Source organism: Ascaphus truei, chromosome 2 (genome assembly GCF_040206685.1).
Source record: "Ascaphus truei isolate aAscTru1 chromosome 2, aAscTru1.hap1, whole genome shotgun sequence".
NCBI classification, from domain to species: Eukaryota; Metazoa; Chordata; class Amphibia; order Anura; family Ascaphidae; genus Ascaphus; species Ascaphus truei.
In genome coordinates, this window is record NC_134484.1 from 58,296,716 (window position 1) to 58,313,109 (window position 16,394).

Consider the following 16,394-nt stretch of genomic DNA (forward strand, 5'->3'; position numbering starts at 1 on the left):
GTGTACAGTACGCTGATGTAAATGTAGTGGTGTTCCCTTGAGTCTACCTTTGCTAGTACTTAGCTGAGAGTACTGTAGGGACAAGCGTCAGGTCAGCTAGCCTTCAGGAAGGTGGGGGTCGAGCAGGCATCATATAAGTGTCACAGAGGCTCCGCGGCGGACCGACAAGCACAGGGTGCCGAAATGTTGCGTCTGGCACACGCGCAGTACCATGCTTGACGGGAGACACTGAGGAAGTTTGCGCATGCGCAGTGAATAGCGTGCGAAGGCTGGCCAATAGAACAGAGGCTATGAGCTGGGACTACAATTCCCATGAGCCTCAGCAGGGACATGTGATGCCAGGGAGCGAATAGGAGGGGAGGATTACTGGCAGACAGGAAAGGGAAGTGTGAGGGAGAAACCACGCTAGCGAGTGTGCCCTGTGGAAGCAAGGGGAGAGAAGGTGTGTTTTGCAGGGGGTCGGTGACCCACTGCATAGGCCAGAGATTCCCCTTAGGCCCCAGTGCAGGCCCTGAGTCACCACTAGCTTGTGGTACTGCAGGGAACGCCCCAAATAGTGACAGCATACCCTTTATTGAGATCAGCAGACGGACACAGCGTCTTCGTGTGCTGCGGTGAGAGTGTTGGTTTGGGATCAAGCTACTGGACTCAAGTACACACTTGTAGGAGACTACGCTGGATCGGTGGATCCTTTGTGAAGTACAGCTACCGGCTGCTGGAGCAGTCGGAAGGTATTATATTAAGTGCACCAACACCGGAACCTGCAGGCGCTGATCCCGCCTTGGGGGAGGGTTCTTTGGGGACACTGAGGGTTGAGTGACCAAGGGACTTGCCCAGTACATTGGACACGGTGTGGGGTACACGCGGTGGTGGGTAGAGACATTACTCCAGGGTGAGGTGGCAAGGCCACAGGTGTTATATTACTGTGTATTGCCGTATCTGCATGCATGGTGATTAGTTATATATGTAAGTTCATGATCTGCATTCACTTATAGTAAACCGTTATACTATATGGAATATTATTGTTATTCTTGTCCAGGGGAATCTTACTAATTGGGGATCCTGGGCAAGTGGAGGCACTGCCAAGTACATATTGTTGCCCCAGGCTCCCAGTTAGCGGAGGCCCAGATCTCGCTGAGCCGACAGGTATATACAGCATTCGTAGTCTTTCTATGTCAGTAGGAAAGAGGGCTACATAAATGTGACACATTTCAGTACATTCAAATGTAGCAGCCGTTATTGTGCACACACAAAATGTGCCAGCAGGAGTAACAGCCATCGTAAATACATTAGCCATGTGCAAAATAAGGAGAGGGCTAACATGAATAAGGGGCGGGGCTAACACACCCACGGGTGCAATAAAATCTGCTACACCTGTACTCAAACTCAACGCAAAACAACAATCCCTTCATTCAGGTGACAACAGACAGAATGCCAGTAAATCAACAACAGCAAAAAATAATTAATTAAAAATAAAAAAAATATGTTCCAGCACACACTGTCTAATAGAAAAATCACAGAAAAGTTGTGTTTTTCCTTGTCCCATTCCCCATCCCTTTGTTGTTCCCTCTTTTTCTTTAAATTTGTGCTTGCTATTTTGGGTCATTTATATCTGTTGTGGTTTTCACATTGATTTTCAATTTTGAATGACATCTTGTGCTTTCTTTATTAAATCATTGTTACATTTTTGGCTTATTCCATTGTTTCTGTGATTTTTCTATTAGACAATGTGTGCTGGAACATATGTTTTTGTTGATTTATTGTTTAGGAAAAAATAGGGTTCTCCTTGTTACTTTTGCACCCTGCATATCGGCTTGCATCATAGTTTTGTTTTGCTGTCTATCCTTTCTGTTCTTAGGCAGAATGACAGTGCTTCAGGTTGTTTCATGACAGAAAAATGTGAAACTCTGCCATTCTTTCTTTTATCATACAAAGAAATGGATACATGTTTTGCCCTAACCTTGAGTGTGCAGTGAAAATTTGTACTGTACATATATAAATGTGTACAAAAACAAAAAAAGAAAGCGCCCGATCCTAGAGCAATATGTCTAAAATAACATTTAATATTCCCAAAAAAAGTCCAACAATTTAAAACTTACAAACAACAAAGAATAAGAGCATTTTATGAGATAATACTCATGCTCCAGTTCTGGAACTCTGCTCCTCTGCTCACACGCCTCTTGGTGACATCCGATCAAACCCCTCTGAGCCTCCGTCCAGCAGGAACTCAGGGAGCAGCACAGCCGCTGTTAGCGTCCTTCAGGAACAATACTCGTGTTCATTGGTTCCGGTCAGGGCTGGATATGGCAGGGAGCTCTACAGAGGCAGCTGTCAGCGTCTTAGAGTCCAGAATACCAAGTGGTACCAGCCTGCATACCAACGTCAAGGTAAACCAAAAATGCAGGTCCTAACACTAAAGCTGTGAACCCTTCCTGTTACCTCTGTATGAGGGGAAGGAACTGCAGTGAGTCCTGTCCATTGCTGCTAGTTGTCAGAACCTCCCACGTTAAAAAGGTGGGGAGGGGCGAGCTCTGGGGGGAGGTGCCACCTAAACTCCATAGACTGTTACCAGTCAGAAATTAATTAACACAATATCCCAGATAGCTCAAACTATACCACTAGGATCGGGCGCTTTCTTTTTTCGTTTTTGTACAGATTGCTGGGAATTTCGTTGGTTCCATACAGAAGGCAGCCAGTATCCTGCATAGAGTGTCATCATCGATCTTGGGATTTTCATCTTATGGACAATATTCTTTTATGGTTTTTGGACTTATTTACTGTTTTATTTGACTTAATAGCTATTCCATATAACCTATAGTTTTATATCCCAAAAGTCTGCAATTACCTATATATATTTAATATCCAGTGTATATATATATATATATATATATATATATATATATATATATATATATATATATATATATATATATATATATATATATATGCAAATACAACTGTATGCTCATCTGCATGTCTTAGGCAGGTCTGCAACCCCACCTTTCACCATTATCACCCAGCATACAGCACTTCCACTGCAGCAAGGGATTCTGGGAAATGACATGCAAATTTGGTGGTCACATTGTTTATTCACATGGTCACAAACTACACATTATATATTTATTTATATGTAACGGGTATTTCCTGTGAATACAGACGCTATTGATACTGTATATTACCTGTATGGCTCTCAGGAGCCTAAGCCTCCGCCCAGGGAGCCTGGGGTACATATATTTAACTATCTCATGGTGCAACGCCTCCACCTGGGAGGGATCCCAACAGAGTGGGAGGAGGCCCTCACAGGAAACAATCACGATAAGCACACTGGTGTAAAACAGTACTGGCTTTACTAAACATGTGCACATAACTTATACTCTATACATATCATATTCAATAGTAGCACTGGGGTAAAGTATAACATAACCACGCTCCCACCACTGTGTACCCCCCACACCGTGTCCACAGTATAACCTCCCTTGTCCCATGGTCAGCGCTGCCACTATGTGCGAGTACACATGTGGTGCACGTGCGTAACAATACCTGCCCAGTGCGACGGCACCTGGGCATTCAAAGGATCTTCACAAAGGATCCGACGACCTTCCTGGCGACGTCCGGTTCCTCCGGTGAGATGATCGGTCAGGGCTGTCCACCCTGGGTACAGTTCCGCTCTCTCTGTGGAGTAAGCTTGATCCCAAGCCTCTGGATGGGAAGCGTAGCATCCGCTGTGTCCATAACTAGCACTGTAATATGTTAATGGGGCAGGGTCCCTAACCTGGGGCCTGTCCCTGAAGCACCAGAAACTACTGGGTGGCTCAGGGCTAACTGGGGCATAGGGGGCTGCTGGCCTAATGCAGTGGGTCACTGACCCCTGCACCCTCACCTCCTTCCCCTAGCCTCTCCTGGCGCCGACTCACTGTGTCAAAACCCTGCGAAATTTATCAATCCCTCTGAGCAGGGATACCCTATTGGCTCCCTGGCGTCACGTGGGGCGCTCCTGAGGCTCATGGGACTTATAGTCCCGTCCAAGAGCCTTCCCTGGAAGGCTAGTCTTCGCACACTTCTCACTGCGCATGCGCGACCTGTCTCAGTGCCTCCAGTCGCTCCGTGCGCACATCGAAGATGGCGTTCCCCTCGGCAGGCCACACGCTACATGAAGGGGCGCTCTGTGCACGAACACGCCTCTGCACTTCCCTCCCCCCCGACCGGCCGCTCTACTCCTGACCGCCGCGTGAGTACCTGGAGGGGAGACACACACAGCAGAGGGGACCTGGCTACATATATATACACTAGCAATACTTAATTTATGCACATTATTAGGACACATTATATTCTCTCTTTTTTTGGTTGTCACATCATAGTTTCATTTATTAGTCCACATGCTTGGGGCTCTAATTATCATATATTCATTTATATTATATATCATACTGATAGGCACAGTCTTTTTTTTTATTATGTGCTGGTCCTTTGTGGGAATCAGTAGGAGTGATCACATGATTACCCCCCTGGGACATGTGTAAGTGGAAGGGGGCTCCACTTTGGTTTCGGTTGGGCTGACCACACCAACATTATTATATGTACATTTTTCACGGACTCATAAACAGTTCCATTAGTCTTTTGCTGTATAACCCACTAATGAATTCCTTTTCTGCAATGTATACTCTTACTACTGTAGCGTGACACTGTCAAACTGAACCTCAGCTTTGATTTGTGAAAAAATTGGAGAGACATTATCACATTCAAAAGAACTTGACAGATGTTTCACATTGTTCCGTATTTATGGGTAATAAAATATAAATATATCATAAACATAGAAAATGGTTAAAACCTAAGAGGGTGTGCTCTGGGAAATCCTATATGTGGATTCCTCAATAGTCAAATGGCACAGGTAAATTAACCATAATGTGGCCAATCATGCATGTAAAAACAGTATATGCAGTTACTGAGCTAGGTCCCTGTGTGGTTGTTGCTTTGGTATAAGGCAATCCTGTTAAGTGAAACAATGTATGCTAATATCAAGTGACTGTAGCTAAATCTTCAATGTGTGGCAAAATCATCAGAGTGTACCTATATGGCATAATATGTAACACTCTAGCCTGCACATAAGAACTTAGTAAAAACCTAGCAACAGACAAAGCTCAGTGATCTGTGAACTGATATACCTGGGGATATATACTGCTGGATCTACTTACAGTGACTTGTGATGTCTATATATGAAGCAGACACGTCTACTTGCTGGCAAGTGACTCGGCTATCTCCCGTTGTAGACAGTAATTCTACCTTACCAAAGGGTTTATACCACGTGGTCTAAGGATAAATACCTTCCCAGCGTTTGCAGTTCAAGACGAAACATTTATTAAAAAATGGTAAAGTGTACTTTTCACATGTTCAACTGAATTAATGACATTGTTAATCCAGTATGAATCCACTAAGTGGGAAGAAGCAACTGTGGAATTAGATCTGGAACTTGCACAAACAGGTAAGTGGTCTGAGGAGTCCAATTACGTGGAGTTAGAATTAAAATGAAAGAAAAATATTGATAAATTTACTAAAGAAATAAAGGAACGTAAACATAAAAAATTCTTGCGAGACGCCAATGACTTTAAGACAGGCAATATTTACAAACCACATAAAAACCAACATAAGGAATACCACGAATCATCCACTGAGTGGGAAAATTCTGATATAGAGGAGAGTAATATCAATTCAGACAATACCTCTAACACCAACACCCAGCCTTCTTTTTTAGAATTACAACGGGGGAGGAGTGGGCGGGGCGGGGGTCCAAGAGGAAGGGGCGAAAAACCAGACGAGGCCAGGGACAAACTAAGAAACAGAGAAATATGGGGAAACAGAGGCAGAGGGAGGAACTGGTGGAGGCGATATCGCCAACCCCAAAAAGGGATCAAAATTAATTACAAGTGATTAATTTATCAAATATCACTCTCACACCCCTACAGGAACAGGTTCTTAAAAAAGGCCTGTCATTCACTCCATCATGCAACTTTGACGTATTCACCTGGGTCAAGGATATGAACCTCTTTGGCCGGAAACTAGCCTTGAAAAAATTCCATAAAAGGAGGGAAATATTAACTCTACCTCAGGAATTTCTAGAGCTAGCAGACGATCAAGACCCTGAATACCTAAAAACCTTAATGTCCCTAGAAGATGAGAATAAAAAAGTACCCGGCCTAGGTCCCTTCACTACCCTCAAACCGAGAAGTAAATTTACACCATCGATAAGCTCTGATTACAACATTAGTATGTTTCTAAAGTTGGTAACTAAGGACTTACAAACAATGTCCACAAGGGGAGGACAGGAAAACTTAACTAAAAATGAAAAAGTGCCTTAAAAAAGCTAACTGAATTAAAGGGTATCATAATCAAGCCCTCTGATAAAGGGGGGAACATTGTTGTTTTGGAAGAAGACAAATCTGTCTCAGAAAACACCAGGCTATTAAGTGACAAAAATTGTTATGAAATACTTCTACACGATCCAACAATCACATACCTTAAAGACCTTAAAAAAATCTTACAGGAAGGCCTAGATAACAAAGTGATTTCACAACAAGAATTTAAATATATGTTGGTTGAAAAAACGAAAGTAGCTACATTCTACAGCATTCCAAAATTCCATAAAACCGCCAAGATTCCCCCAGGAAGACCTATTGTTTCCGGGATTGAGTCTCTTAGTGAACATGCCAGTACGTACCTGGATCAAGTATTAAGACCATATGTGACCAGTCTCCCATCCCACACAATAGATACCACGGATATCTTGAGGAAAATAGATGGTATACAGATTTCTAAAAACACCTTTCTAGCATCATTAGATGTAGAATCTCTGTATACTAGTATACAACATCCGGTGGGGATTGGAGCTGTGTCACATTTCCTAAGAGCCAGAAGTTCAGAATGCACAAAACACAATGAATTTATACTTGAACTTCTCAATTTTGTTTTGAAACACAACTACTTTCTGTTTAAAGGCACTTTTTACCACCAATTACAAGGTACGGCGATGGGCACGACATGTGCACCCACGTATGCCAATATTTACCTTGGTTGGTGGGAGGAGACCAAAGTTTTCACTCAGGAGATGCATACACACACAAAGCACGTCGAACTGTGGTCTCGCTATATTGACGACGTGCTGTGTTTGTGGAATGGAACAGTTGTAGAATTTAATGAGTTTGTGAAAGTTATGAACCACAATGACCACAATCTGCACCTGACTAGCGAAATTAACCAGGACAGAATAATTTTTCTGGACCTGGAAATTTTCAAGGATAATCAAGGGCTATTACAATCAACAGTTCATACCAAAAGCACAGCTACTAACAACCTACTAGTGTTCACAAGCCATCATCCCAAACCTCAAATTGAGGGTATCCCTTTTGGACAATTTTTAAGAGCAAAAAGAAACTGCTGGTACTAAGTGACTTTGAGAAGCAATCAGAAATCATGAGAAAAAAACAGGGGTTACAGCAAAAGCTGCATACACAAAGCCTATAAACGCGCCAAACAATCAGATAGGAATACTTTACTGTATGGTACAAAGAAAATAGAAAACCAACCTAATTCGATTAGAATAATCGGCACATACAGTAAACAGTGGAGGGGGATTAAAAGAGTAATCAACAAGCACTGGCATATCCTTTTGGAGGATGAAATATACAGGCAAGTGCTTCCTGATACCCCCTCCATCACATATAGGAGAACCAAAAATGTATCTGACTCCTTGGTACATAGCCACTATAAAACGCCTACAACAACAACGTGGCTAACCAACACTGCAAAGGGCACTTTCAAATGTGGGACTTGTAACGCCTGCGGCTTCATTAACCCCCAGAAAACTTTCCAAAATGCAACTGGTTCTAAAACATACACAATTAAAGAATTCTTCAATTGTAAAACATGTGGTGTTATTTACCTAGCGACCTGCAAGTGCGGTGTGATGTACGTTGGGAAAACGTCACGCCAACTACGTCGCCGCATTTTGGAGCATGCCAGCACTATCAGAAATAGCGTTCATACACCAATAGCACGACACATAAATCGGTCACACCAGGGGGACATAACATCAGTTCAATTCCAATGTATTGAACATGTCTCTCTGTGGCTGCGTGGAGGAGATATAGATAATACTTTACTAAAAAAAGAAGCAAGGTGGATTTTCACCCCAGGAACACAATCCCCGCAGGGGTTAAATGAAGATTTCAACTACTCCACATTTCTGTAGTTGTACCTAGTGTTGTGGGTTCATCAGGATGATATATGACATTAGCCCTTTTTATGAAACATTCACATAATACATCATACTAGGGCTTGTCACAATATCCTCCCTATATGCTCCTCCAAGATAGAATACCTCTTATACCACCTATTAGCTATTATAAGCACATGAGCTAAGAGGATGTCTGTGCATAATGGTTTATTTAGCAGCAATAATAACAAAACAAGCCATTGGTGTCTGTTTTATATCTTTATTTTATACTTACCTTGTTTTTAGGACAGTAGGTACTCCCTGATAAGAGGCAACTTGATAGCAATCAAGTATAGCAGACCAGGTTGCACTGCATGGAAGGAAAGGGTTAATCATACCTAATGACACCAATTTAGTACCATGGCAGCCTTAGGATTTAAATAGCAAGCCTCTGCAGGGCACCTCCCAGCCCCCCGAAGAAGTTCCATTGTCTCAGGAACGAAACGCCGCGTCGGGTTTGACGTCACAGTGAAGTCAGGTGTGTGACAGATGCATAAGTGTCGGATCGTAGTCTGCAGCAACAGAGATATGCAGTTAAACTAAGATGTGGGCCACAGATGTGGATCCCACTAGCTAGCAATAGTAGCTTTGAGGTCTGTGCATCCTGATAGAATTACTGTCTACAACGGGAGATAGCTGAGTCACTTGCCAGCAAGTAGAAGTGTCTGCTTCATATATAGACATCACAAGTCACTGTAAGTAGATCCAGCAGTATATATCCCCAGGTAGATCAGTTCACAGATCACTGAGCTTTGTCTGTTGCTAGGTTTTTACTAAGTTCTTATGTGCAGGCTAAAGTGTTACATATTATGCCATATAGGTACACTCTGATGATTTTGCCACACATTGAAGATTTAGCTACAGTCACTTGATATTAGCATACATTGTTTCACTTAACAGGATTGCCTTATACAAAAGCAACAACCACACAGGGACCTAGCTCGGTAACTGCATATACTGTTTTTACATGCATGATTGGCCACATAATGGTTAATTTACCTGTGCTATTTGACTATTGAGGAATCCACATATAGGATTTCCCAGAGCACACCCTCTTAGGTTTTAACCATTTTCTATGTTTATGATATATTAATAAATTATTTGTTATTTTGATTTAGTAGAGTAGAGTGCACCGTTCTAGGGATCTTTTTCCTCTTTCTCTATATAAACATGTTTGTTATCCCTGGTAGCACCTCTCTAGCAAGTATAATTCTTAGCTGAGCAGGACTTCCCCCTCCCCCTCCCTCACCCCTCCTCCATCTCCCCCTCCTCTCCTCCCTCTCTAATAAAATATAATACATATTGGGTCATACTAAGTGGTGCTATGCCAGAAGACACCATACAACCCATTTATTGAAAGGTGTCTTGTGTCATACCCTTGCTTAGTTAATATGACCCACTATCTGTACCCTAATCTATATCTATAGGCAATGTTTAACAAAGGTTACTTCTGTTATGATATAACACAGGTAGAGAGCACTCATGTGGACTTGTACAAAAGTGTATTTAATAAAAGTATATTTAATAAAAGTGTATTTAACAAAAGATACACCTTTTTTCAGTCCAAGTTTGGACATCCAAACATTGACTTTGGATATGATAATGTTGTAAGTTTGCCTCTTTTAATATCACATCTACCCTTTTGATGTGTAATTATACTCACAAATTGTTCTGCCTTGACATCTTTCTATATACTGTATATCAGAAGATTAGTAATCTTTGTTAATTAAAACTTTAAGAGTTAGTCAGTCCTTACACTTCACATTGGAACTTTTTTTGCTTACATGTTCAATTAGGAAACAAATGAAACATAATTTGTAATAGGTTTTTTTATTTAAAAATACCCCCATGAAGTTTCGAAGCACTGAGGTGACTCTTTACCATCACATATCAGAGCGGAGGTGATGCTTGCCATGATCATTTGTCTTCACATAACTTTGTTTTTGTTAAATTTGTTGCAAATTAACAGACATTCCAATGCCAAACATTTCTCCCTGAATCTATATTGTGGTGGATCAAACAAGATTTAGTTTTTTTAAGTGATGTTGTGTTTATTATTTTTTTGTACTGGCATTCCTTCTTCACTTAGATCGATGTTGCAAATATACAGTAGGATTGTACTATTTAGATTCAGGATACTAAAAATCATATTTCCATCAGCATCATGAAAGACGTTTATTTTGCCCTAAGTGAAAAATGAGTGCTGCTAAGATCTTAGTGTACAACATAGTAAATGATTGAGGCATCAATCATCACCTAGTATCCACTGTCATAATGAGAGAAACAAAACATTGCCACTAAATTGGAAAGTCATTTGATGTGAGAACATTATCAAATGCAAATGTAACTCTCCTTGCCCATCTCTAAAGCAATTTACATTGAGTTCTATATATTGTGTACACATGGCTGTGCGCAGTCTCTCATACCTTTTTCAGGGTGCTGGGTCCATGCAGGCTGGGTGTGGATATTGTGATGCCTATATCAAGTTTCAGTATCTTTTCTTTATCTTATTCTCCCAGAATAAGGCCGGAAACATTGTATTTCTCTACACAGGGTTTATTTACAGGGTTACATTATACACCAACAGGCCCACCGCCCCTTCAAGTAAAAACAATCATAAAAATAACACCGATTCCCTTTTTGGAAAACTAACTAAACATACTCCAGCCCTTTCTAATGGGCCGCCAGCTAAGCTGGTTATCCGCCCAAAACATGCCCTATCATATGCACCCCATATGAACAGCCTTAGGTACATGAATATATTACTTAGCTCTTGGTCTGTTACTGTTGGGGCTCCAGGTAATTCCCTCTGGACCCTGGGAGAGTTCAGAGAATCCCCCGTTCTCTGTAGTTGCAATGATATGGATAAGACATCCCTGCTTCAGCGCAGTCTCGCGTCCTTTCTTCTTCCTGGATTAAGACCCAGTCAGTCGCAGCAGACTCCGATAACACCGTCCAGTGGGAATAAGGGACTGTGTCAGCCTCTTCATTAGCTGGGGAGCACTTTATCTGTCTCTCCCCCCATTCTCTGGGGAAAACAGTCTCTCTATGAGCAAGCCATTTCCTGACTTTTAACTCCCTATGCAATCAGGAGTCCAGCCTGCTCAATTACTTTGCAGCTGCTGCTAGCTTCTCTAGGTGAGATTAGCTCAGTGTAGAATGGAAAGCACACTAGCTTCACCACTCCAGCCTATACAGGGACAGTTATTGTATCACAATATGCAGATTGAATGATGGGCGCCAGGAACTTTTGTAGTAAAAACAAGAGCTTTATTCACAGCCGTTCATAATGTCACAGAACAGACAGACTTCACTTCAGACATTAACTGGTGGCAAACAATATGGTCACTCTGTGCTTCTTCCCCTGGTAGCTCTCACTCCTACACTGGGGAGGTACTTATGCTTGTTTCCTTTAGTATTGGTTAGATTGCCCATCTCCTGCACAACTTCAATAATATCTCAGGTGGACCCTTGTTGGGGGACACATACTATTCTCTGGAATCACTATCCTGTTTCAGTCCAAGGCATTTAAAATCTATACTTGTCGACAATGCTCTGGAGATCTACTCTGAGAACTTCCTGCTTAGCACATGCTTACTCATCTTCTGGCCAAATAACAATCTATGGCCTTTACTATAGGCTCTAACTATATAGGACATGTTCCTTTACTGAAAACAATAAATGGTGACAGGACATCCTTCATACAGATAACTATACACACAAACCTATTTACAGGACTCTCTGTGAGTTCTCAGTTTGAACTCTGAGGAACCTGTTTGTAGAACATCGGCTGAAGCTATATATAGCCTTCTATCTCCCTATAGTGACAGCACTGATCACAAGACATACAAAGGAGTAGCTATCCTTTTCTGCATATTTATTCTGCATCATATGATGGGAAGGGAAGTAACCTGAGTGATCCCACATAATTAGCTCATTAAGGCCGTGAACCCCTTATACTAACTAGTGGTTCCCACAGGGTGCTACACAAAGTACAAGAATAATTATTCAATAACCAATTGTGGAGTGCAAGAAAGGTCAACGCTAAAAAAGTTACTTTCTGTATTCATCCTCCTAAAAAAAAGAGAAACTGGCAGAGTATTGCAGGCAAAGTAAATTTACAAAGGTAGAGTATCCCAAAAAAATCCTTATAAACTTTAAGCATTACAGAAACTTGGATGGGAGAAGGACTGGAGAAAAGGTAAAGTAACATTTAAGGACCTTGTCGGATAAAGGGAGGCCACAAACTCTTCACTTCCTTTTCCCTAGTTCATCTTTTAAACTCCATTTGCTTCATGACCTTTTTCAGAATATATCATTGTGATTTCATTTGGACTTGAAATACCTAATGGGGGAGATGTACCAACATAAAGGAAGTACAAAAAGATGTACTGCAATTGCGTCAAATGCAAGAAAATGTTTCTTGCATTTGATGCAAATTGTAAGCCAGAAACGTTTATGCCACCTCAAACTCGTATTTTTTTTAATGCAAATACAAGGTAAAAAAATAAGAGGGACACAAAGTTGAATCAATCGTATTACCTGTGCGTCATAATTCCTCCCTATCTCCTCCTATTGACACTCCCAACTTCTGATGAATGCAGAGCAAAGCTTGGAGAGAAAGATGAGCAGAGGCGCAAACTGAAAATAATGCAAGTTGCGTCAATTTTGCTCCATATTTGCCTTGACACATCACCCCATAGTTTTTTCTTATTTTGAGAATATCTGTCACGTGTTTACACTTTGCTGAAACAACAAGAGAATAGCTTAATTGGGCAATCTTTCTGACTGTAATAGATTTCTTTGTATTTAATCCATTTTTCATGACTCTGCTTAAGTTAGTGCTTTGTTGAAAGGTGGTTACTTATTTTCATTGAGTGAATAAGTGAATCAGTATACAAATCCATTCTTCTTTAGCTTACACTATAAATGACTTATGTGTTCTTTCATGCTCTTTTCTAGGCTATACTTAAAGGGCCACAGCGGAACAGCCGGAAAGCAAAGTAGTCTAATTTTACATGGTGCTGATTTCAGTACAAAGGATGCAGACAATGACAACTGTATGTGCAAATGTGCTCTTATGCTCACAGGAGGTAGGTACAACTCTTTGTAATTATTTTCTTACTTTATAAAATATGTGAGTGCACATCCTTACATCATTATTACAAAGACAATCTCATTCACCTTAAATATTCAAGGAACATTGTTGCCCACACTGTTTTAATAGTGTATAAACTAAATTAAAAAAAACATTTTTGCAAGTAATTATTAGTATCTGGTAAACGTGTACTTCCAAGGATGGCAGGTACTTTGTACGCAAATGATTTTCATTGTATAAGTAAAGGACACAATAATTCCTTTGTTTCTAGTAGATTTGCAATATCGACTAGCACCTTCTCTATCCACCTTTAAGATCCATCCTAAAACCCACCTCCTTTAAGAAGCATACGTACAGTATGAGTAGCTCAGTGGCTGATACTGTACACCTCATACATAAACCTTGGCCCCTTGCAGACAAACTTACCAGAACACCTTCCTACTGTCTCTGTACATTCCTCCGACTTACCAATTAGATTGTAAGCTCTTTGAGGCAAGGACTCCTTTCCCTAAATGTCACTTTTATGTCTGAAAGCACTTCTTCCCATTATGTGCTATTTTTAAATTATTATTTGTTATTTATATGATTATCACATGTATTACTGCTGTGAGGCGCTATGTAAATTAATGGTGCTATATAAATAAAGATATACTGTACACAGATATATACAAGTCAGAAGAATTCATCAGTGTTTGTATGTCAGCAAGATAGGGAAGAAAGAAAAACGTTCCAGCACACTAGTAAACGCACTAAAAAAGCAAATTTATGGCTGTAGTCACAGTTTCACATCAAAAGCATGAGATGTTCAACAAGTATAGAGTCACAAAATAAAGCTGGTTTCCTGTCAAATCAAGTTACCGTTACTTTATATATAAAGATAATGCAGGATCTTATGGTTCAGTAGTCCTTACCCCAGGGGTAAACACCTAGCTTGAATTGTTGGATAAATTAGAGATAATGATATACTGCCCATAATATTTTGGGTCTACCTGACCCAAGACCATAGTTTCTTAAAAAATCCCTTTACAACGTTTGCTTCTTTGCTAATATATGCAAACATGTTTAAATGTTGACGTTTATTATTATGCTACTGTTGTGCTCTTTTTGCAGTATTGATAGGGTGACCAGATGTCCCAGTTTTTAAGCTACTGTCCCGGTGTCCCAACAATTTAGCTAATGTCCCAGTTTTGAGCAGAGAGGAGCAGGGTCTGTAGTGCAATATCTCCTCCAGCCATTAGGTGGCGGTGCATTGCTCACGCATCTCCTCTCCCTGGCTGCAATGTGCTGTGTTAATAATAATATAAGGGAGTGTGTGTAAGTAAGGGAGTGTGTGCAAGGAAGGGAATGTGTGTAAGTAAGGGAGTGTGTAAGTGTGTGGGTGGGTAAGTAGGTGTGAAAGCAGGCCCGGCCTTAGGGCAAAGCAGCCACCTTGACCCGTGCCTTCTTGGGCCCTGCACTTCCTCCTCTCCCTCCTCTAATCGACGCTGTTGATCCAACTTCCACCCGACCAGAGGAGTTCGCTAGAGGAGGGCAGCGTGCCCCCCCCCTCCAGTCAGAAGGATCCCGACGCCATCACGAGGAGGGAGAGGAGAGCGTATGGGGCTCCCAGACTGGCAGAGAGGTAGGTGTGGGGGGAGGGGGTTGGGTGTGTGCGCTTTATGAGAGTGTTCTTACCTTTTCCGGAGTGGGCCGCCTCATGTAGCATCACATTGCCATGGTGACCGACATCAAATGACAATGCATTACCATGCCAACGTTATGTTGCATGCTGCCACGGCATCACAACGTGATGTGATATTATGTCACGGCGCTGCCAGAGGAGGGCTGCTCGGCAAGGTAAGTCGCTTAACTTTTTCTGCAGGAGGGGACCTCGATGCTAGCATGCTGCCTTGGTCCCACAAAGCCTAAGTAAGTGTGTATATGTGGGTAAGAGTGTGTGTACGTGTTCATGTGGGGGGGGGGGTAAGTGTGTGTGTGTGGGGGGGGGGGGGTAGGTGGGGCAGTAAGTGTGTATGTGTGTAGAAGGGAGAGAGAGGGGAAGAGAGAGAAGGGACAGGGGAGAAGAGAGAGTGAAGAAATGGGGAGAGAAGAGAGGGGATAGAAGAGAGACGGGAGTGAGAAGAGGGAGAAGGGAGGGAGAGGGGGGGAGAGAGAAAAGACGAAGAAAAAAGGGAAGAAAGAGACACAGAAGAGACAGGGGTGGGAAAACAGAGAGTTAAGATACACGGAAAAAGACAGGATATGGAGAAAGAAGAGAAAGGGGAGAGAGAAGAAACTGGGAGAAAGAGAGAGAAGAAACAAGGGAGTGAGAAGAGACGGGAGGGAGATAGAGGATTCTGGGGAGAAAGAAGAGAAGAGTCGTGAGAGAGTGAAGAGAGGGAAAAGAGAGTTGGGGAGAGGGAGAAGATGGGGAGAGAGTGAAGAGAGGGAAAGGTGAGTGGGGTGAGGGAGAAGAAAGGGGAGAGGAAAGACAGGGGAGAAGAGATGGGAGGGAGAATAGAAAGAGGAGGGATGGGGAGACAGAAGAGATGGGAGAGACGAGAGACAGAAGAGAGAAAGGGGAGAGAGAAGAGACGGGAGAGATAGAAGAGAGACAGGGAAGAGACAGGGAAGAGACAGGGGAGAGACAGAAGAGACAGGGAAGAGACAGGGAAAAACAGGAGAGAGAGAGGATAAGAGAGAGAGGATAAGAGAGAGAGGATAAGAGAGAGAGGATAAGAGAGAGAGGATAAGAGAGAGAGAATGAGAGAGAATGAGAGAGAAAGAGAGAGAGAGAGAGAGAGAGAGAGAGAGAGAGAGAGAGAGAGAGAGAGAGAGAGAGAGAGGAGAGAGAGGAGAGGAGAGAGAGAGAGAGAGAGAGAGAGAGAGATGAGAGAGAGAGAGAGAGAATAAGAGAGAGAGAGAATAAGAGAGAGAGAGAATAAGAGAGAGAAGAGAATAAGAGAGAGAGAATAAGAGAGAGAGAATAAGAGAGAGAGAGAGAATAAGAAGAGAGAGAGAGAGAGAGAGAGAGAGAGAGAGAGAGAGAGAGAA

General features: G+C 42.0%; 1 protein-coding gene across 1 annotated transcript in view; it reads left to right on the plus strand.

Moving 5' to 3' along the window:
• ANGPT1 (angiopoietin 1) overlaps positions 1-16,394 on the plus strand; it is a 375,883-nt gene that overhangs the window by 332,763 nt on the left and 26,726 nt on the right. Inside the window, exon 8 of the mRNA XM_075582477.1 lies at positions 13,226-13,356. Within this exon, the coding sequence (XP_075438592.1) occupies positions 13,226-13,356 (131 nt within the window). The remainder of the gene's footprint in view (positions 1-13,225; positions 13,357-16,394) is intronic.